This window comes from Micromesistius poutassou (assembly GCF_964030765.1).
Source record: "Micromesistius poutassou genome assembly, chromosome: 10".
NCBI classification, from domain to species: domain Eukaryota; kingdom Metazoa; phylum Chordata; class Actinopteri; order Gadiformes; family Gadidae; genus Micromesistius; species Micromesistius poutassou.
The window spans coordinates 8,408,728-8,429,583 of record NC_140280.1 but is presented as its reverse complement, the minus strand read 5'-3'; the positions used below and the strand labels follow the sequence as shown (position 1 = coordinate 8,429,583).

Here is a 20,856-nt window from a genome sequence, read left to right as displayed (position 1 = left end):
AAATTAGGCAAAACTAGAGAAAACCTTGAGAAACATTAACACATAATCCCTGGGGTTCTCTGCCCTATACAGTCGAATTTGGGATATAACAGTCCTGTGTGCATTTCAGAATAAAAACTTATTTAGAAAAAAAAAAAATTCTAAATCATTTTTTTTTTTTTTTAAACTTACATCTGTATGTCATTGCAGCCGGCAGGAATGTTTCTGTGGGCCGCGGGCCGCACTTTGAGAACCAATGCCTTAAGGAGACCTTGCAGATGGTGACGCAGACTCATTTCTATCTTCTATCGCAGTAACCCATTGATGGCACCACGACTTTACTAAGTTTTTATTATCCAGAAATTATATACAAACATTGATGAATATAAACTCACTTCAAGCTTTGGGTTTAATTAATTGTCATTTGAACCCTTAGGTGAACTAAAAAATGAAAAAGTGTATCAAATGCAGTATCTAATGTCATTGTTGTTCGTAAGTCACGCGATTCCTTCTGCTTTTGTGCATTTTACGCTAATGGAGAGTAGACACAAATGAACCCAATGTGAGTGTATGTAGAGTGTGTCCCTCCGGGAGGTGAGTGGGTCAAAGTCCCTGGTCCACGTCCGCCTCTGCTGCGCCCTCTTGTTCCGGGTCCCCGGGGAGGGCGCTCGTGACCGTCTGGATCAGCTCCTCGATTTGTTCCTCTGACAGGCGCTCTTCACTCTCCTCCACCATCTGAGGAGTCCACAAAGAAAGTGAGCGGGTGGCTACCTCCGGCCCCCGAGGTCAGGAGATCAAGGACACCCTGCCGGCTTACCCAGGGACATTTTTTATTTTATTCATCTGTGGTCCTACCAAATCCTATTGCATTCGTTTTTTTTGACAAATTTGACAAACATGCATTTGAAAATACATTAAAAAAAAATACATGAAAAGTGCATATATTTGAGTGTAATCCGTTAGAAATGCCATAGCTATCAGTCAGCGATTAGTAATTGGTTCAGGGAATCCATCTTGCTTGTCTTAATGCCTGAGAGACGTAGGGCGCAGTTCAGCTCCCTCTTCATGACGTTATCTTACAGCACCTTCTATTGATTGGAAGTTACTCACCAGTTGGATCTCCACTGCTGTCAGAGGTCTGTGGTTCAACAGTTGCAGTTTCTCCGCTCTGAGAACACAATTATGAGGCTCTGCAAATATGTCCCAATGCAGAATTCTTATGCCACATTTTAAGCTTGCATAGTACGTTTCCCGAGCCGTATCTTAATTTCAACAGCACAATTGTTGATGGATATAGTTAAGTTATTGCTTCATCCGCATTTTCTTTTCAGAAAGAATAAAAAACAAAAAAAACAATACAAATAACAATTTGTCAAAATGTCCAGGATTTTGCTGGTGTACATTTACGTTTGATATTTATGTTTCAGGCCACTTCATAGACACGGTCTTACTTTGTGAGTTTGTGGGGCATCATGGTAGTGAGGAACTCTCTGACCGTCTCCGGACTCTGCCGACTGCAGGGGGTCTTGGAGAGGTATTTCAGCGTCTGCATAGGCACAGAGCGGTGGAGCAGTGGTGAATCCTTTGCATGGGTGCCATGCTGAAAGCGGGGGGAGAGGAGCAGGTGCACATACCTCGTACATGATGGTGTTGAGGTTCTGCTGGCCGGCACTATGTTTGTTCTTCATGCTGTCCTTCCTCTGCTCCTTGAGGTCAGTCAGGAGCTTGAACACCTGTCAGTCACAGCAAAAGCAGACCTTCAGTAGTGGCTTGCATGAGGGGATTACACACAGCAGAAACGGGGGATTTCCTGACAGCAAAGTATTTGGTTTAGAAAAATATGATCATGGGAAGACACAGGCAGCAATTACCAAGCATCTTCAGAGACAATGAATGTTCATGACTTGTAAAAGGGAAATGTCACAGGCATCCAAGGGTTTTAGATAAATGGGATTCCTATGGACTGTAACTATTAAGGTGTGATAAGGGAGGAAAAGGTCCCATTAGTTGAGCTGTTCTGACGGTCTAGGCCGGGAGCCTCGTTACATGTCAATACAAATATATTGTCATAGCATGTTACCTCAAAGTTGCTGAGCATGGCTGCATTGGCATCCTTTCTGGGGAAGTCAAAGGAAAGCAGGAGTGAAACATCACATTCTAACGCATCTGGTTTTTAGAGTCAAACATAAAGTTTTGGTTAACACTAGTGATGTGACGTTTGAAGCGAGGCGTCGGAGCATGTGTCGAGCAAAAGAAGGCGTTCCAGATGAAACCTCGATTCGAGGCTTGTATCGTTTCCGTAAAAATCACGTGACTGATGACAAACGAGGCCTCGGATTCAGTGCACACGTCACTGATTCATTTTGAGTTTCGCTACTGCATAAAAAGGGTTTGAACCTCGCGGCATTTTGTGGGTTTTGAGTTGGCGTTTGGTATTGGTGATCAGATAGAGTGTGCGTTGGTTAAGTGTCAGAGTTAGTGGTTAAGTTCAGTCATTGTATCATAGATTATATCAGCTATTATTATTATACTGCATTAGACTATATTATATTAGGTTAGAATAGATAGATAGATAGATACTAGAATAGTGTAAGTAGTAGGCTAGTTGAGTTTAGGGTTAGTATTAAATATATATATTATTATATAGGCTTATAGGCTATACATATCTATATAATCTATATATCTATATCATTATCTATTAATATTGTTAATTGCTAATATTATTAGCATAGTATTAGTAGATTGTCAAAGAAAAGAAATCGGCTAAACCCCAACACTGAAAAAGCTTATTTTTTTTAATAAAAACCAATAACTTTTATTTGCCCATTCTGCTGTTGCAGTTTGTTCCTCACTCCCAGTTCCATAAGCACTATTGCATTCAGTCAGTGTACATCATTGATGTATTTATTTTGAGTGATCAACGTCACAGCACTCAAAAAAAATGATATTCCCATACAAACGCTTTATATTCATTGAGTAGCAGTGGCAAAAATTGTTTATTTTATAGACATTGCAGGATACTTTGACTCAGGCTTAATTTAGTCTGTCATACATATTTAGTCTGTCATATACATATTGCACAGCAGGTGTCACTAGAGAGAACGATTCAATGAGGCTTCGGGTAATGAACCTTTTGGTGAACCTTTGGGCTGGAAAGCCTCATTGGTTCATGAAGCCTCGTTTTGCCATCACTAGTTAACACCATCAAATGTGAATCTTTTAATAGACCCTCGTCTATACTCTGAGCTATAACTACATCCCACATACATGTATAATATATTATACCAAATGATTTAAAATATAATGCCATCTACTTGAACCACATTTGAACCAAACATGCATGGATAATAACGACCCATGATACGGATATCTGTTCCTCATGCTGTATCTTATCATCCGGTCCGAGGCATTTGAGACAGAAATAGTACAGAGAGACAGATAGTGAACATAAAATACTTATTTGAATCGTCGAAAAAACGAAAGAATACATCAACTTACACCTCCATGTCGCAGGGGATGAAATGTTCCCTTTAAAGCGTCTCGGGTGAAACAATCAGCCTTCCCGAGGTTCCGCCCCACAAGCGAATAAGCGTAAGCGAATGTGTTTTTCATAGGCGCAATCCGGATGAATCATGAATATAGCCGGAGATGATCCAATCACGTTCGTTTAAATCCCTGATCCAATCCAAAAAGGCTAAAATTCGTCACGTGGCCGCAGGGTACGCAACTTAAATTGTAATGTATAAACTAACGTTAGTCAAACGCATTTCTCTGATAGGGTTAGGGTAAGGGTATGGGTATGGGTAAGGGTAAGGGTAAGGGTTAGGGTTAGGGTTAGGGTTAGGAGTCAGCGTGCGGAGTCAGCGTGCGAGTTTGCCTGACTGGCTGCCTGTCCAATCCTAGTTTGAGGCGGGACTTTTTCCGGATTGCGCCTACGAAAAACACAATCGCATCTCGTAAACAGTCACAACCCTGCTGGCTGCCCCGAGACCCCGACCCGAGAAACTACTTGCATTCACATTAATACACCCCATAGTTATTGTTTCTAGTGCGGCCAAAATACTTGGACAAGCTAAACTAAATGGCGAATTCAGAGGTACGTATGAAGGAGCAACAGTTCAATGGCTATGTTTTGTTCACATATCCTCGTGGATTTGTACATTGTGGCTCGTTATTTTAGTACACAGCTGGTCACAGTCTGACCACGCAAACTGAGAGAATACCCGGATATCTTATCCTCATTATAGCCTACTAGTGCTGATTAACATGTTGATGTACTATACATTTAGCTGCTGAATCTTTTCAGGGAAATAAACTTTGGGGCGGTCGTTTTGTGGGAAACACTGATCCTATCATGGAGAAGTTCAATGCATCCATCGCCTATGACCAGAGGATGTGGGATGCGGACATCAGAGGAAGCAAGGCATATGTTAAAGCACTGGAAAAGGCTGAGCTGGTCACCACGGAGGAAATGAACAGTATTTTACATGGGATGGAACAGGTAAACTCATGTAGGCCTACTCATTGTATACAAAGTGTCATTTTTATTCTTGTATTTCAACCCCCCTAATAATACAACCATCACTACTACAATTTATATGATGGACTCAACACTATGGGACTATGTTCCCACTTGGAATCAAACGTAAAATTAAGAAGACTGGCCAGTATTCATTTTATTTTGTGTGCTTTAACGATTTTTTGCAAACATACTTCAGTCTTTGTCAGCGGTTAAACATTATCTCCCAGGTTATTCAATACATCTGCTCATGGACAGAATTCCCCCCTCCTGTTGTGTAGAGAATGCAGTGAACAATGACATCAGCATGTGACGAAGCAGGTGGCCTGTAGCCAGCTGTTTCACTTGCATACTAATAATAGATTCTCTGATTATTTTCGGTTGTCCAATATATTATTCTTTGTTCTGCAAATTATGACAAACAAATATGAAACTCAACAAAAACCAGTAGCCTTCTACAGGTGAATCTCAATAAATTTGAATATTGGGGAAAAGTTAATTAAATTCAGTAATTCAATTTAAAAAGTGAAACTTGTATATTATATAGATTCATTACACCCAAAGTGAAATATTTCAAGCCGTTACTTGATTTAATCTTGACGATTATGGCTTACAGCTCATGAAACCCCCAAATTCAGTATCTCAGTAAATCTGATTATTGTGAAAAAGTTTAATATCAATATCAAAAGGAGGTTCAAGTTCAAAAGGAGCTCCAACCAAGTACTGAGTGGCTATACAATAACTTACTTTTCAGAGGCTGACATTTCCGTATTAAAAATCCTATTTTTACTGGTTGTTTGATCCCCGGCTCCTCCTAGCTGAGTGTCGAGGTCTCTCTCTGAGCAAGACACCTCCCCCTAAAGGCTCCAGACTAGCTGGCTATCTCCTTGCATGGTTGCATGTATATATGAATGGTTATAATTTCCTTTGATTGAAAGAGTCTGATAAATCCCCTAAATTTGAATGTAGTCAAGGCAAGGCAACTTTATTTATATAGCACTTTTCATACACAAGGCAGACTCAAAGTGCTTCACACATAAACATTGTCATACAATACAAGAAAATAATAGATAAGTAAAAGACAAAAATAAAGGCAAAGTTAAAAAAGCATTTTAGAAAGTGCAATGTATTTGAGATCAGATCAACAGTCTCTGGTATACCCATGTCGGGACTCCAACCCGACCTAAAGGAACTTGGTCCTTTCTCTGGGACTCCAAGCCGGGTTCTAGGACTCTAACCCAGACAGAACTCGGGACTCAAACCCTTCAAAGTTCATGTATCAGATCAACAGTCTCTATCAGATCATGTATCTCTCTGATACCCATGTCGGGACTCCAACCCGACCTAAAGGAACTTGGTCCTTTCTCTGCTGTCTCCAACCCAAATTCTCGGACTCCAACCTGGATTCTAAGACTCTAACCCAGACAGAACTCGGGTCTCAAACCCTTCAAAGTTCATGTTCATGTTCATGTCAAAGTTCAGTATCAGATCATGTATCTCTCTGATACCCACGTTAGGACTCCAACCCGACCTAAAGGAACTTGGTCCTTTCTCTGGGACTCCAATCCGGATTCTAGGACTCTAACCCAGAACAACAGTCTCTCTGGTATCAGATCATGTATCTCTCTGGTAAAAATGGAAATTAAAGGCAAAGTAAAAAAAAAAAAGAAGCATTTAAGTAATAAAATAAAAAAATTGATGGAAAATAAAGGTTACGTTAAAAAAGCATTGTAGCATTTGTTGCATAGTGACTAAATCCTGCTTTCCCATGTTTCGTGTTGACTCTGGGGATAATTAACTAAACCATGTAGGGATTTATAGGTTAGCAACATGATTTTAAAATAAATTCTCTGACATACAGGGAGCCAATGAAACAATTTAAGAATTGGTGTCATTTTTTTTGGTCTTTGTTGGAACTCTAGCAGCAGCATTCTGAACAAGCTGTAGTTGCCTTAGAGTTTTTTTGGGGAGACCTGTAAGGAGACCATTGCAGTAATCAAGCTTACTAGTGATAAAGGCATGTACATGTTTTTGTAAGTCTTCGGTAAACATGAGCCCTCTAAGTCTTTTTAGACTTAAACCTTAAAACCTACTGTTTTAAGGTGATAATATTCAGATTTTGTAACTGATTTGATGTGACTGTCAAAATGTAAATCTGAATCCATGATAACCCTATAGATAACCCCAAATTCTCTGAGAAACTGAATTTAGGGTTTTCATGTGCCGTCAGCCATAACCATCAACTAACCAGCTTGAAATATTTCACTTTGTGTGTAATGAATATATATATAATATCTGAGTTTCACTTTTTAAATTGAATTATTGAAATTAATTAACTTTTCCACAATATTCTATTTTATTGGGATGCACAGGTTATTCCCTGGGTTGATGTCATGTAAATATACATATGTTCTGTCTTAGATCTCTGAAGAGTGGGCCAAGGGCACGTTTGAGGTGAAGCCCGGAGATGAGGACATCCACACAGCCAACGAGCGAAGGCTGAAGGTAAAGCCAGGCTCCATGCTGTTAACTGTTCTGAAGAGCCAGGCTCCATGCTGTTAACTGTTCTGAAGAGCCCGGCACCATGGTGTTAACTGTTCTGAAGAGCCAGGCTCCATGCTGTTAACTGTTCTGAAGAGCCAGGCTCCATGCTGTTAACTGTTCTGAAGAGCCAGGCTCCATGCTGTTAACTGTTCTGAAGAGCCAGGCTCCATGGTGTTAACTGTTCTGAAGAGCCAGGCTTCATGGTGTCAATTGTTAAAGGTGTTGTATGTAAGATGCATTAGTTATGAAGGGAGAGACAAGAAAAGGGCAAAAGAGAGCCAGATTATGAAACGAAACAACCGCAAACAACCCTTTTCATATTCATGTACAGGAGCTGATTGGGGAGCCTGCTGGGAAATTGCATACCGGCCGGAGCAGAAATGATCAGGTTGGTTTGTTTACCGTGATGGAACACAGTGTTCAGGGGGCCGGGACGCTTGACATGTCTCCATGGTATTAATGCCCTGGTCTCCATGGTGTTAATGCCCTGGTCTCCATGGTGCATGTGTTCCATGGTGCATAAGTGTTCCATGGTGCATGTGTTCCATGGTGCATGTGTTCCATGGTGTTAATGCCCTGGTCTCCATGGTGCATGTGTTCCATGGTGTTAATGCCCTGGTCTCCATGGTGTTAATGCCCTGGTCTCCATGGTGCATGTGTTCCATGGTGTTAATGCCCTGGTCTCCATGGTGTTAATGCCCTGGTCTCCATGGTGCATGTGTTCCATGGTGTTAATGCTCTGGTCTCCATGCCTCAGGTGGTGACCGACATGCGGATCTGGTTGCGTGACGCCATAGCGACCTTAAAGGAAGACGCCCTACAGCTGGTTGCTACCATGGTGGAGCGTGCGGCTGTGTGAGGGCACATTGTCTTCATCATCAACCCCTTCATGCCATCATGCAAAGATATTCAACCTCTCCTTCAAGTCGGCAGGACTGAAACATATACTTTATATTATGCTTTCTTTCACTAATGTTTGTGTTTTGCCACTTCCAATCAAATCCCAACACATCAATTAGCATAAGTCCTACTAAATACAACACATGGTTAGGCACATTGACATGCACACTGAAAGCCCTCGTAAAATCGTCTTTAACCACATTTAATCTGTCTTCACTTCAGAGAAATAGATGTCCTGTTTCCTGGGTACACCCACATGCAGAGAGCACAGCCAATCAGGTGGAGCCATTGGATACTGAGGTATTGTAGAAGCATAGATTTGCATACCCTCTACTTTTTCCTTGGGGTGGGGGGGGGGGGGGGCGGGGGTGTATGAGAGGCACTGTGGCAGCAGTAGCCCAGACGTGGAGAAAGTCTGACCTACTGGTTGCTAGTTCAATCCCTCTGCTCTTTGTATAAGTGTACTTCCCCATAATGCCGGACGCACGGTATAGGGTGTGGTAAAGAGGTATTGGGGGGGCAGGGTTAAGTGTGTTTACCAATCTAACCCTTTGGTAGGGATGGGTTGTCCCCTTTCTGAACCGTTTTGCCTCGTTCACAAGTCTTCTCACGTCATCCTCCTGGTTGTTGTCCTCTCCAGCCACGCCGTGGCCGTCAGCAGAGACGTAGAGCGGCTCCAGGAGATCCGGTCCCGGACCAACGTACTTCCTCTTGGCAGGTAGCCCCCCCCACCTGCTGAGTGTGATGGTTTCTCCCAGCTTATGTCCGCCCTGTGGCCCGGTCTTCCTTTTATGAGGCTGATGAAATGGTTCTCGTCGTGTCCGTGTTGTTTTCAGCGGTGCGATCGCCGGAACCCCTTTCAATATTGACAGAGAGCTGCTCCGCAAAGGTGAGCGCATCACAACCTCGTTCCTTTGGGCTGGGGTTCAGCTCGGTGGGACCATCGATGTGTTTCATTCTGCTGATTGATGGACGAAATGTGTTGGGTCAGTGTCAAACCTTTAAGAGGCTAAAGTTTATCAGTAGACGGTCTAGACTGTAATTATGATACTCTATTCAGCTGATGATTCAGTTGTTCTTTCAACTTCACTCATTTTGAGATATTGTCCAACTGAATCACCTCGGGGATCATATGCACTTTTCTCAAATATAATTTTGTGTTGCGGATAGCTAATGTTTGCTAGTGTTGATGGAGTATTTAAAAAAAAAACACGATAATTTAAAACCTTTTGCGCCCATTGTGAAGAATTCAGACAATGCAATGTACTTTGTTAAGATAATGCAGCATGTGATTTAATAATGTAACTCCTCCATGTGAACATAGAGTTGGAGTTTGACGACATCAGCATCAACAGCATGGACGCCACGGGCCAGAGAGACTTCGTCGGTAGCTCCTTTAGCAACTCACCTGAGAACCACCAGCCCCCGGACTGGCAGCCTGGAAACCCTGTTGTGTTTCTGCTCCCCGTTTAGCTGAGTTTCTCTTCTGGGCGTCGCTGTGTCTCACTCACCTCAGCAAGATGGCGGAGGACCTGCTGCTCTACAGCACCAAGGAGTTCTCCTTCATCGCTCTCGCTGACGCCTACAGGTGTGGCTACTGCGTTTGTTTGACGGTCTCACTTTGTTTCAGAAGTCTTTAGTTCCTTATTGGAAGGTTGTAGAAACAGTGTGTGTGTGTGTGTGTGTGTGTGTGTGTGTGTGTGTGTGTGTGTGTGTGTGTGTGTGTGTGTGTGTGTGTGTGTGTGTGTGTGTGTGTGTGTGTGTGTGTGTGTGTGTGTAGTACTGGGAGCAGCCTGATGCCACAGAAGAAGAATGCGGACAGTCTGGAACTGATTCGGAGCAAAGCAGGTCGTGTTCTTGGCAGAGTAAGACCCCTAATGAACCGGAATGCCTTTTCTTAATGTAAATCCAGACCCTTTGTTTTGAATGTGGATTGTGGAGAATTGAGTGGCATCTAGTAGTGAGGCTGCAGAGTAGACTGGGTAGCCCCGCCCATTCTGCCGGCGATTTGAGTTCGCCCTGCAGAAGGGTCTGGAGAAGAGCAATACATTTCTTTCTAGTTTCGATACATTTTTGCGGGAGCCAAGCTGGCTTTTCCCCCTGGCGCACCATTGGCTGGTTTAACAATGACGACAGGGAAGCGACGGCAAGCAGCCAATTGCGTACAGAGTTAACTCTGCCCGTTAATCACGCCTCTTGTGCTGAAGAAAATGACAGCAGCCTCCCTAGACCAACGTGCAATGATGTATGATTGAGCTTGGTCTGCACGGAGGGGGTCTCGCTTACACTAATTAAACATGATTATGAATATGATATTCAATTTCTGCCCAGTCCGTTCTGCTAGAGGCCACTCAATTCTAAACAGTTTTGTCAAACCCTTTATAATTGGGTACATTTCTGTCCGTTCACCATTTAATTTGTGTGTCTCAGCTTGCAGGGTTCATGATGACCATCAAAGGTTTACCGACCGCCTACAACAAGGACCTGCAGGTACGCACATGTGCATGAGTGAACAGGAATGTTCAGAGCTTGTTGCTGTTGGATTCTGGAGCAAATAAATGTCCTTCTATGTATTTATAATTTCTAGACTCTTCTAGCCATTCCCTCAACGTAAAGTTGCATTCAACATAACTGATGGTGTTCAGCCACCCCCCCCGCCCCCCCCCCCCCCCCCCCCGCTAACAGTTAGATCCAAGATGGATCCAAGATGGCTGTAGTAATGAGGCTGTGATGCTGTGTTGTGGCTCTCAGGAGGACAAGGAGGCCACGTTTGACTGCTTTGACACCATTCACGGGGCGCTTCGGGTGACCACGGGAGTGATGTCCACGCTCAAGGTCAGTTTGTTGTTGTTGATGTTGGTGTTGTCCTGACCGGCCCGTAGCTAGTAGGCCTCTCAGAGGGACTCCTAGCATCTGCGCCAAAAGTTAACTTATGAATAAGTAGGGCTGGGCTGGGTTTTTTTGCTTAATTTTGCTAAATTGGAGTGGATTTAAAATAGAATTTTAAAAGTATGATTGATCGCGAGTTAACTCACCAATACTATGCGATTAATCGAGATTAACTTTTAATCGTTGGCCAGCCCTAGAATAAAGATTTAAAAAATGATTGGTGATACATCGATACCATATACAGCTTTAACATATATATTTACAGCTCGCCGGGTTAGTCGCTTGCATGGACTTGCAGTGGATTTCCTATGTGTTCAGAATCATTGCTTATAAAACGAGGGCCAGTACCAACACAACAAGACTGTAGTTTCTCTACAAACACACAGATAATTTGGCGCTGTGATTTCAAGGGTAGCTGTGATGCTCATCTGCCGTTTCTGGTCGTCCAGGCAGAGGGTGACCTGTCAGTAGGGCAGATTAGCTGTGTTGTTGTGTTGTAAATGGCACAAGTTTTGAATGAGCAAACTCAGACAAACTTCAGAACTCATTGGAAATCAAAGTGCAATCCCCTGACATGAACAGGAGCTCGGCTACTGTAGCTCTGCAAGTCATTGGGAGTGGCTAACGGAGAGCAAATGCTAACCCAGTGAACTCCCATCAGGACACCAGGAGGAATGGGCAATTAAGCAACTGCTCTGAATCTGGGTAAGACATGCAAACGCCCGTTTACAGATATCTGGTTGTGGCCCTTTAAGTCCCAGAGGGGCAGGAGCGGAGATCGCAGGGAAACTGAACAAGTGATGAGTGATCTTATGACGTCCGATTGTGGAGAACGTTTGCTCCTCAAAGTAGGCGTAGGACCAAAGTGACGAGGTCTTGGGGCCAATGAGGAACCATTTCCCACTCTGAGAGGATTGAGGACTTCAGGCCCTGAGAAAAGCCTCTCCACTTACAGATGACGTTCCTGTCATACGTCTTCATTCTTGTCTCGCTGGCTAGCCTTTACCTAGTCCTCGTCTGTGTTTTCATGGTGCATTATGGGAAAACGGTTGGCCTCATCTACAGAAGTATGTTTTCTACCTCCTAAAGTAGCGAGAACCTTCAGATGAACTAGGATATGTACTAGTTAATAATATCCAAATGTGGTCTTCAAGCTGACTGTATTTGGGGTAAAGAACGGTCTTTATATCTCGACATGGCGTCTCAGTGTCGTGACCTGGGTCCTGAAGTGTCCTGGTCACTAGCTTGTGCTTGGTGTTCCTCAGATCAACCGGCCCGTGATGGAGGCAGCCCTGAGTCCAGACATGCTGGCCACTGACCTGGCCTACTACCTCGTCCGCAAGGGCGTGAGTATCGTGTGTGTGTGTGTGTGTGTGTGTGTGTGTGTGTGTGTGTGTGTGTGTGTGTGTGTGTGTGTGTGTGTGTGTGTGTGTGTGTGTGTGTGTGTGTGTGTGTGTGTGTGTGTGTGTGTGTGCCACTAAGCTACGCGTTCTGTAGTCAACTCTCGCGGGGCTTCTTCCAGAGCGAGACTTGGCTGGACACAATGACACACAGGCCGTGATCAAGGCAAATGATTTCTCTGTAGGGATCCTTTCCATAACGGGAGAATATCATCTAAGCCTTTCGGTGGCCAATCAAGCACTTTCAAGCCCCTTTTGTGACATGGTACAGTTTCCCCAAAAGATTGCAGTGTTCTCACTCAATACTGGACCAATTTCAACCATTGTTACCTGCATTAGACCCCAAATGATCGTAAAATGGGGTCCAAGTTTAAAAGTGCCCTAGTTTTCCTTGACCCCCCCCCCCCAGTTAGTCTACAGTTTGCCACCAGGAGAAGCTGCTCAGTCCATGTGGTGTAGAACAGGGGCCTTGTGGGAGCGTGGGAGGGAGGCCTGGTTCAGCTCACTCTGCCCCCTGTTGTGTTCCAGCTGCCCTTCAGAGAGGCCCACGGACTCTCTGGAAGAGCCGTCTTCCAGGCAGAGTCTAAGAACGTGCCTCTGAACCAGCTGACTGTGGAGGACCTGACCGCTATAAGGTGTACACACACAGGATAGTCCCAACAAAGTCGGGCCGTCTTTTGGTTTTCAAGACTAATGTGGTTTCTCCGGCCTGTTTACTGAGCATCTCTCCTCCCTGGCTCCAGCCCCCTGTTTGACCGTGACGTGGCGGCCGTGTGGGACTACACCAGCAGTGTGGAGCAGTACAGCGCCCCCGGTGGCACGGCCCGGAGCAGCGTCACAGCGCAGGTGCAACACCTGAGGAGATGGCTGCAGGACAACACCAAGTGATCTCGCTTGGCCAGTGATGGACAAGAGACGTCCGTTACCTCTGGTTGTTTTATCAAGGGTTATCGAGGTGTGCTTTTAAGCATCAGAATTATGTTGATCCATAAAATTCATTGCAATCTCACCTCATTTGTTTATCGCTTTCCTTCGGTTCCTTCAAGCCGATTCAATTGGTGGAGTCTATTTCCCTCCTGGCTATGTAGCCAACGGCGGACCAATAACTGAACACCACGATGAACGATGGTGTTCAGACCACACCTCTTAATATACTGAGTCTTTCCAAGGCTGAGTTTATGAGCTGACTTGGAGATATTATAAATAGATATTATAGATAGATAGATTAACATCCGTGTTGACATTTTCATGGCCAGATATTCAGTAGGTGTTTAGGAGATGCATTCCTTTAAGATATGCAAGTGTTTGGACCTGACTTTACATCTCTGAACAGGTTTACTGAGTAAGCACCAACATATAAGAATACATTGTTACTCTCTGAAGAGCTGTTCTCTCAATGCATGCAGGGATTTTTGATAACTGTTTTGTGAACAATATGCAAGTAGTGAATATTGTAGGGACGTTTTTCCACAAGTAAACAACTAAGAATACCATTGGTGCCATTTTATATCCATGTATATTTTTTAATTGGAGATTGAAATCGGTCATTCATTAGTGACTATGTTCATTTAGTCAAGGACTCACTAGTCATACTACACCTATTTTAAACTGCAGAAGCAAAGCAGGTGTAGAAGAATGCTCTGGAAACATTTCTTCCCTCCAGAAATACAGAAAAGGCCAATTTTCTCCTCAACTCCTTCCTGTGGTTTGGGTTGAACATAACCTAAATTAAACATCTGTAGAAGAGCTGTCCTGGATATAGCTCTTCTACAGATGTTTTATTTGGATGGAAATAATATCCATGACCTGAGTATCTATTCTATTTTTGCACTCTGGTGTGTATTTCTCGTATTCTTCCTAAAACTGAATCAGACAGTAGAAGCTGTCTTCAGTGAATACAGTGCAGGCTGTTCAAGCGTTGCCGCTCAGGGTCCTAATATACATTGTTTTCACTTTAATCATTCCACTAATGGATGCAAACGAGGTATCTGAATATTTCAAACATCAAATTGAATTGTGTATACGTGCAGTCATCCAGAGATGAGCCCTGGTTAAATTGCCCCCTATAAAGTTGTAAACCTACCAACCTCTAACCTCTTTATCCACAAAACCACACATCTGGAAGCCAGAGGGAATGTTTCTATGACTTTAATTTCCTTGTTCTACAAAATGATACATTTTCCAATAAACAAAACTGATACAGAACAGGAAGAGTTTTGCAACATATATAGGGCCTAGGTACTGTGATATTGTATCATATTCTTTAACATTTTGTTTGATGTAAAATGAAGGCAAAGACAACTGTAAAAATGTAAAAAAACAACTAAAAATCACTCATTTATTACATCACTGTTTAAAACTATGGTTTCAACTTTACATTTCATAAATGTGAAAACTTTTAATAGGCATGCAGAAAGAGCAGTAGGCCTACAATGGATATAAAAGTAGATAATAAGTAAATAAAAAAGTAGATTTAAAGCGATTTCAATATAAAGTATTCAAGTAGCTTATGAAATAGGTACTTATTGTGAATTGACATTACAATTTTTTAAGTCCCTCACAAAAGGTATAAAGTCGCAAGAACATTTCAAAGATTTAAAAACAAATTCAATGTATAGGTAAAACATATATTTAATTATGAATGTGCTTGATCTCAATATGCTTGACTTATGAAATATGCTTACAAATATAATTTGAAAAAAATGTACATTGCACTGATTGCAGATTAAGTGGAAGAGTTAGAGTTAGTGGAAAAATTACATTATCGCCCATCACCCCACACTCTGACATGGCAGCATGGAGCACCTGCTCTGCACGTAATATTGCTCAAACTACAATAAACCGGTTTAAATGTCTGCATTTGTCCTTGTGTGGGTGGAGCCCATTAACGCCATCTAGGTGGAGAGGCAGCCACCTAGGTGGTGTGGCAAAAAGTAAGCTGCTACAATGTATTTGACTATTTTACGGGTATGAGGGAAATGCATAATACAAAGTAGAGCTTTACTAAAGTAAAGCTAACAGACCCTAGCTGCTGGTATCCATGGGTTCATCTCTCTGTTGGAAAAATCTAAAAAATCCCTTTAGAAGCTCTTGGTCTCTTTCACAGAATGATTCTGTGAGGTTAATCATTTCATCTTCTGTCCAGACAAATTTTGAGTTACATTTAAACATTTCCTTTACACCAGCCATCACTTCTTCGGGAATGCCGCAAGTGATCATTGCCAACAGCACATGCACGGTTTTATTTCTCACTATTTGAATAATGATTTGCATAATTATGCCTGACAGGGGATGTGAATACTCAATAGCAGGTACTTTTTTTTCATAATCGAACCCCCCAGTGTGCATCGATACAACTTTGAAATCTATATCAAAGACAGGTGAGCCAGATGAGCCGTGATAAAAACTGGTTTCATAGGTATGTATGTCCCTATACATGAAATTGACTGAATTTGGCCGGTGTTTTTCAAATTCTTCTCTAGGGATTGTGAAGCATGGGTCTATCATTTTGACCCCCCCCTCCGGGTGCCCAACAATGCAAATCTGACCCCTTTTCTTTACCAATCCAAAGTGCTTAAGTAAAGGCTGTGGAATTACTGGTAGGGTATTTATATCACCACAGACCTCAAGCAAAGCCCAATCCTGCTTGTAACCATCCTTTTCAACAAGATAGGTCGCGCCAACAACCGTTACAGACAATGACTTGTTTACTGTTAGATCCTCATAGGCGAAAATAACTGTTATGTTTTCCCTTAGGTTGGTTTTTTCTTCATCAAGGACTACGTGGGCGTTTGTTAGGATGTACTTTCCAAATAGAAGAAAGCCACTCCCTGCTGCTGATTCACCTATTCTCACCTGGCAAACAGAATCACCAAGCTCTAGAAACTTCCTCATCGTTTTTGCCTTTTTGCAAAAAGTTACGTTTTTCCCAAATTCTCGAGAGAAAAGCTGTCTGACATCTCGTCCGTTAGCATCTTTTCGTCTTTTCATGCGCTTAGTAAGATCGGGAAACTGAGACCGAAGGAGTTGATATACTTCCTCACGGTTCAGTTGATCACTCTTGTTTGGCGTTGGCTGATGGCTGGTGTTTGAGGATGGCTGATGGCTGGTGTTTGGGGATGGCTGATGGCTGGCATTTGGTGTTGGCTGATTGCTCACATGTTGATGTGGTGGTGGAACGTCGGAGCTTGTGGTCTTACTTGATGTCGCCTCCTGTGGTGCATCATGCTTTGCAGCACCAATGGATTTCCGCAGTTTTGGTTTTGTTATCTTGAAATATTTACCATCAAGAAAATCTACAGGGCTGGACATTTCCGTGCGTTTATTAACCTCTGTGTCTTCAAGAAAATAATTGATTTGGAAAACCTCATCACTAAAACGTCCATCTTGCTCCAGAGCTTCTCTCACTGTTTGACCTTTGTATCCATACACAATAACCTCATCCGCTATCTTTCTCAGCCCAACATTTTTCATAACCTTAGTAAGAATGTTAGTACCTCCAGTTGTTTTTATATAAAATATAACCATCTCTCCATGATTTTCTTTTTTGTCCTTACTGCTTGTGGTGGTTGTTTGGTTCCCTCCTGCACTGATGTACATAATTGTCAGGGTCTCAATATCAAGTTCAGTCATTTTGTGGCATGGAAAATGTGAACTTATAGCTTTTTTATGTGTTAAAATAACTAGTTCTTTGCCTTGGTTTTCGGAAGCCTTCACTTTAAACGTATCACTGTTCTGAAGTGATTCGTAGATGGTCCCTGCCTTCTTGCAGACAACATTATACAGATCTTCCTTTCCAAACTTCCAGGAAAATTGATGTCCATGATGCTCTTTGGCCTACGGAGAAAGAGAATGTGACGGAAGAAACAGAATGTGACTGAAGAAACAGAACGTGACGTCTAAATGCTGGTAAATTTAAGAGGTCCTAATGAGAAAATTATAGCTGCTGCGCAGCAATGGGTCAGGTCCGGGCTAATTTTGGCAAATTCTGAGCAACAAACAGGAGAATAGGAAGACAGGACAGTTGACCTTATAATGTTCAATTTGCACCAGTTGAGGATTGAACCCACAACCTCTGGAACCAAAGACCATTGTCTATCGCACTGAGCTAATTGGCAAGTGGCATTTCAACAGTGGCTTCACAAATTGAGTAAGCCATTCACTGTTGTGCAGGCAGATTTGAAACCACAGTAAAAAGAAAAATCAGTTTTTGAGGTAAAATTCTGATATGTATTTGTCAAACATCTACTATGAGTCTAAGATGTTAGGAGCCTTCGCACATGGTCCAGTCCAAGCTATTTGGATTTTTAAATTTAGAGGCTTGCTGTGATGCCACCATCAGTACAACTGTCATGTGTTTCATGTTGAGGACATCTGACATTTTGATCTGATAATACATAAATTGCATCTTGACAGCATGGAAATGTTGGTGATTTGTTTTTAATGATAAGTGTTTTGCTTCATAAGAGAAAATATGATGTTTAAAAATTCCACTCTCACATTGGCTGCAGTTGTTCCCATGAGAGCAGAATTCAAAATGTTCTCAAAAATTCAGTTTTTGAGATAAAATTCTGATATTTGCCAAACTTCATCAACCATGACTCCAGAATATTCTCAATTTTTTTCAGGAAGATTGAAAATGTATTTATCAAGAATTTGATGGTATACGTTTACAGTACTGTTTACAGTCATACGTTTTCATGCACTGTAGGATCAATTTTTGCTTAATCAAAAATCCGAGAAACAAGTTTTGTTGAGGACGGTCTGGAGATGCTCTGTACCAAGTTTGGTGACAATTGAGCAAAAATTGTGGGAGGAGATACATTTTAAAAGTTTTACAGTTATTGAAAAAAACAGAGTGATGGACTTCATCATTTGTAATGAGTTTAAGTGGACAAAAGTTTCAGCAGTATTGAGGCTACATTGTGGTGAAGTTTCAACACTGTAGCATCTACCGTTGGTTTGGTAGGAATTTTTTAAGTTTTTAAATTTAAACGCTTATTGTGCCCCCCCTAGGAGGGGGGGGCACATGTCCTTGGAGTTGAGTGAATCTGGCATGGGACTGGACCTTTGTGCAAAGTTTGGTGAGTTTTCACCCATGGGAAGTATGACTTCCTTGGAAGAAGAAAGAAGAAGAAGAAGAAGAAAGAATTCCTAGGAATACAATAGGTTCCCGGCAGCTTAGCTAAATAACAGGTAATAGCAGGCATGCAGGGAGTTATTAAAACAAGAGATCTGTGAAATTAGATAGCAAAACTATGGAAATATTAGCTTACAGTTAAAAAATAAATGTGCGCAGGCTAATGATTATTATGGTCTTGTTAAGAATGGCCTTAACCAAATGTCATGCGGTACCTTTTCCTCCGGTTCCCCACAGTGTCCATCATCCATTTCCTTTTTCACATCCATCATCTTCATGGGGCTGCAGTCCACTGGTAAGAGATTTAGCTGAAAAACATAGTTGGAGTTGATTTCATCAGCTATGAGCTGCTACTTCCGGGAAGCAAATCTTTTTTCCGTAGGATGGTAGGGGAAGGTACTGCCTTTTTCGCCGCTGATTGGTTAGAAATGCTCTCCTCCGATTGGTTATTAGATTTGGCGGCAGGCTCTCCTCCGATTGGTTATTTGATTTAGTGGCTGTCGGCTAGTCTACCACCAACAGTAGTAAACAAACTCGATTCAATAGTGATAATTGCGTTCTGTCAGATTTGATTTTCACATTTTCATAGCCTGTTAAGTTAGTCATATCTGTTTGGGAGAGATTATTTTTCACATTTTCATAGCCTGTTAAGATCGTGTTAAGATGAGTCCTAGCTGTTTGGTTGAATTTTGTGATGAGAGAGAAGCTAGTGATGGTGGTGTTTTTTGTTTTTTTAAATAAGTAGATAAAACTAAAAAGCAATTGCAATTTGATGAGCAGGGATTAAACACCAGTGTTTTAAAACAGAAGCAGATATTAACTGTAGGTTAAACATTATTGTGTGTGTGTGTGTGTGTGTGTGTGTGTGTGTGTGTGTGTGTGTGTGTGTGTGTGTGTGTGTGTGCAGCCATGACAGTTAAGTGGTGTCATATTTGTGCAAAGGAGGAGTTGGAGACCATCATACCGGATCACCTTGAGGTTAGGATTAGGAATAAGTCAACGATAGGGAGCAGCTCCAGTAATAAATGGTTTTGCCACAGGTATTCAATGGTTAAGGTTAGGCTTACAGTTAGGGTGCGTTGTGTTGATAGGTTCTAATCTCTACCTTTATTAATGACCTGTACTTTTTTCTATTACAATGCAAATAAAGAGTCAATTTTAAGCTTGCCTTTTGAAATACTATGGTTGATTTACTAACATTATATTAAATTTATTTAAACAGCAACTTCTGTCTGAGGGGCACTGCAATTTCCTTTGAAGATACACACCACTGGAGAGCGGTTTCACAGCCTCTTTCATCACTAGCACTTGCTTCTCTCTCTCATCACAAAAGTCCCCCAAACAGCTATGACTAACTTAACAGGCTATGAAAATGTGAAAATCAAATCTGACGGAACGCACTTATCACTGTTGGATCGAGTTTGTTTACTTCTGTTGGTGGTAGACTAGCCGACAGCCACAAAATCGAATAACCAATCGGAGGAGAGCCTGCCGCCAAATCTAATAACCAATCGGAGGAGAGCACTTCTAACCAATCAGCGGCGAAAAAGGCGGTACCTTCCCCTACCATCCTACGGAAAAAAGATTCGCTTCCGGGAACGGGAAGACGGAGATGGCGCAACCCTCTCTCGAAAGAGCTAAAATATAGAATATGTACCTAACGATACCACGTTATTCTTTTAACGCATGGCCTACTTATCAGTTTATTGATAGTGGAAGGCATCCACATGGAATATGTCTGATCTTCACTTTATTGATAAGCCACAATCTACCCATTAGTTGTGTAGATATAACGAAAGTATAGAGAATCAAACGTATTTTGAAGGTCCTGCTCATGTATGGCTATATTAGTATAATTGGATTTTACGAACAAAATTAAAATGATTCCTTCTGAAGCACGATGAAAAAAGTGATCGATCATTTAACAAATTAACACTTTACCGTTAGAGAGCGCTCCAGTCGGTCCTGAAGCTTGATGAAGTTCCTGCTGCTGAGAGTAAAGATGTGCTGCTCACTGCTCAGCCACCGAGTGAAGTGAAGACGGTTGCGTTCGCAGTCGAACATGCTCGAACATGTTCGAACATCTGGAGAAGCGGGAGGCGGGACTCTGCACCTCCGCTCAACCATTCGCTAAGCTTTACGTCATTAGGTAAAAGATGGACGCTTTCTGACTTCTGGCTGGCAAAGCCCATTTTTTGTATAAATTGTGTGTGTGTGTGTGTGTGTGTGTGTGTGTGTGTGTGTGTGTGTGTGTGTGTGTGTGTGTGTGTGTGTGTGTGTGTGTGTGTGTGTGTGTGTGTGTGTGTGTGTGTGTGTGTGTGTGTGTGTGTGTGTGTGTGTGTGTGTGTGTGTGTGTTATACACTAATTAAACATAATTATGAATAAGATATTACATTTCTGTCCAGTCCATTCTGCGAAAGGCCACTCAATTCTACACACAGTTGTCACACTTATGAAGTCAATATGTTGGTGCTGAGTAAGCACC

At 42.2% G+C, this 20,856-nt stretch overlaps 3 protein-coding genes across 3 annotated transcripts; 1 reads left to right on the top strand and 2 right to left on the bottom strand.

The window, feature by feature from the left end:
* Positions 1-126: 126 nt before the first annotated feature.
* On the bottom strand, positions 127-3,570 carry crcp (calcitonin gene-related peptide-receptor component protein). Its single transcript, XM_084474456.1, has 6 exons — positions 3,478-3,570; positions 2,060-2,096; positions 1,614-1,712; positions 1,431-1,525; positions 1,090-1,147; positions 127-714 (listed from the first exon to the last, which is right to left on the bottom strand). The coding sequence occupies exons 1-6, from the start codon at positions 3,483-3,485 to the stop codon at positions 583-585; spliced, it is 429 nt and encodes a 142-aa protein (XP_084330582.1). The 5' UTR covers positions 3,486-3,570; the 3' UTR covers positions 127-582.
* A 272-nt stretch (positions 3,571-3,842) lies between these two features.
* asl (argininosuccinate lyase) lies at positions 3,843-13,537 on the top strand. The gene is made up of 16 exons (XM_084474455.1): positions 3,843-4,075; positions 4,286-4,480; positions 6,920-7,003; positions 7,374-7,430; positions 7,800-7,897; positions 8,165-8,242; positions 8,583-8,660; positions 8,779-8,831; positions 9,267-9,329; positions 9,416-9,530; positions 9,723-9,807; positions 10,373-10,432; positions 10,694-10,777; positions 12,097-12,177; positions 12,760-12,866; positions 12,975-13,537. The coding sequence occupies exons 1-16, from the start codon at positions 4,061-4,063 to the stop codon at positions 13,117-13,119; spliced, it is 1,398 nt and encodes a 465-aa protein (XP_084330581.1). The 5' UTR covers positions 3,843-4,060; the 3' UTR covers positions 13,120-13,537.
* An 826-nt stretch (positions 13,538-14,363) lies between these two features.
* LOC311354637 (serine protease FAM111A-like) lies at positions 14,364-20,450 on the bottom strand. The gene is made up of 3 exons (XM_084474454.1): positions 20,312-20,450; positions 18,586-18,678; positions 14,364-17,067 (listed from the first exon to the last, which is right to left on the bottom strand). The coding sequence occupies exons 1-3, from the start codon at positions 20,432-20,434 to the stop codon at positions 15,256-15,258; spliced, it is 2,028 nt and encodes a 675-aa protein (XP_084330580.1). The 5' UTR covers positions 20,435-20,450; the 3' UTR covers positions 14,364-15,255.
* Between the last annotated feature and the right edge of the window lie 406 nt (positions 20,451-20,856).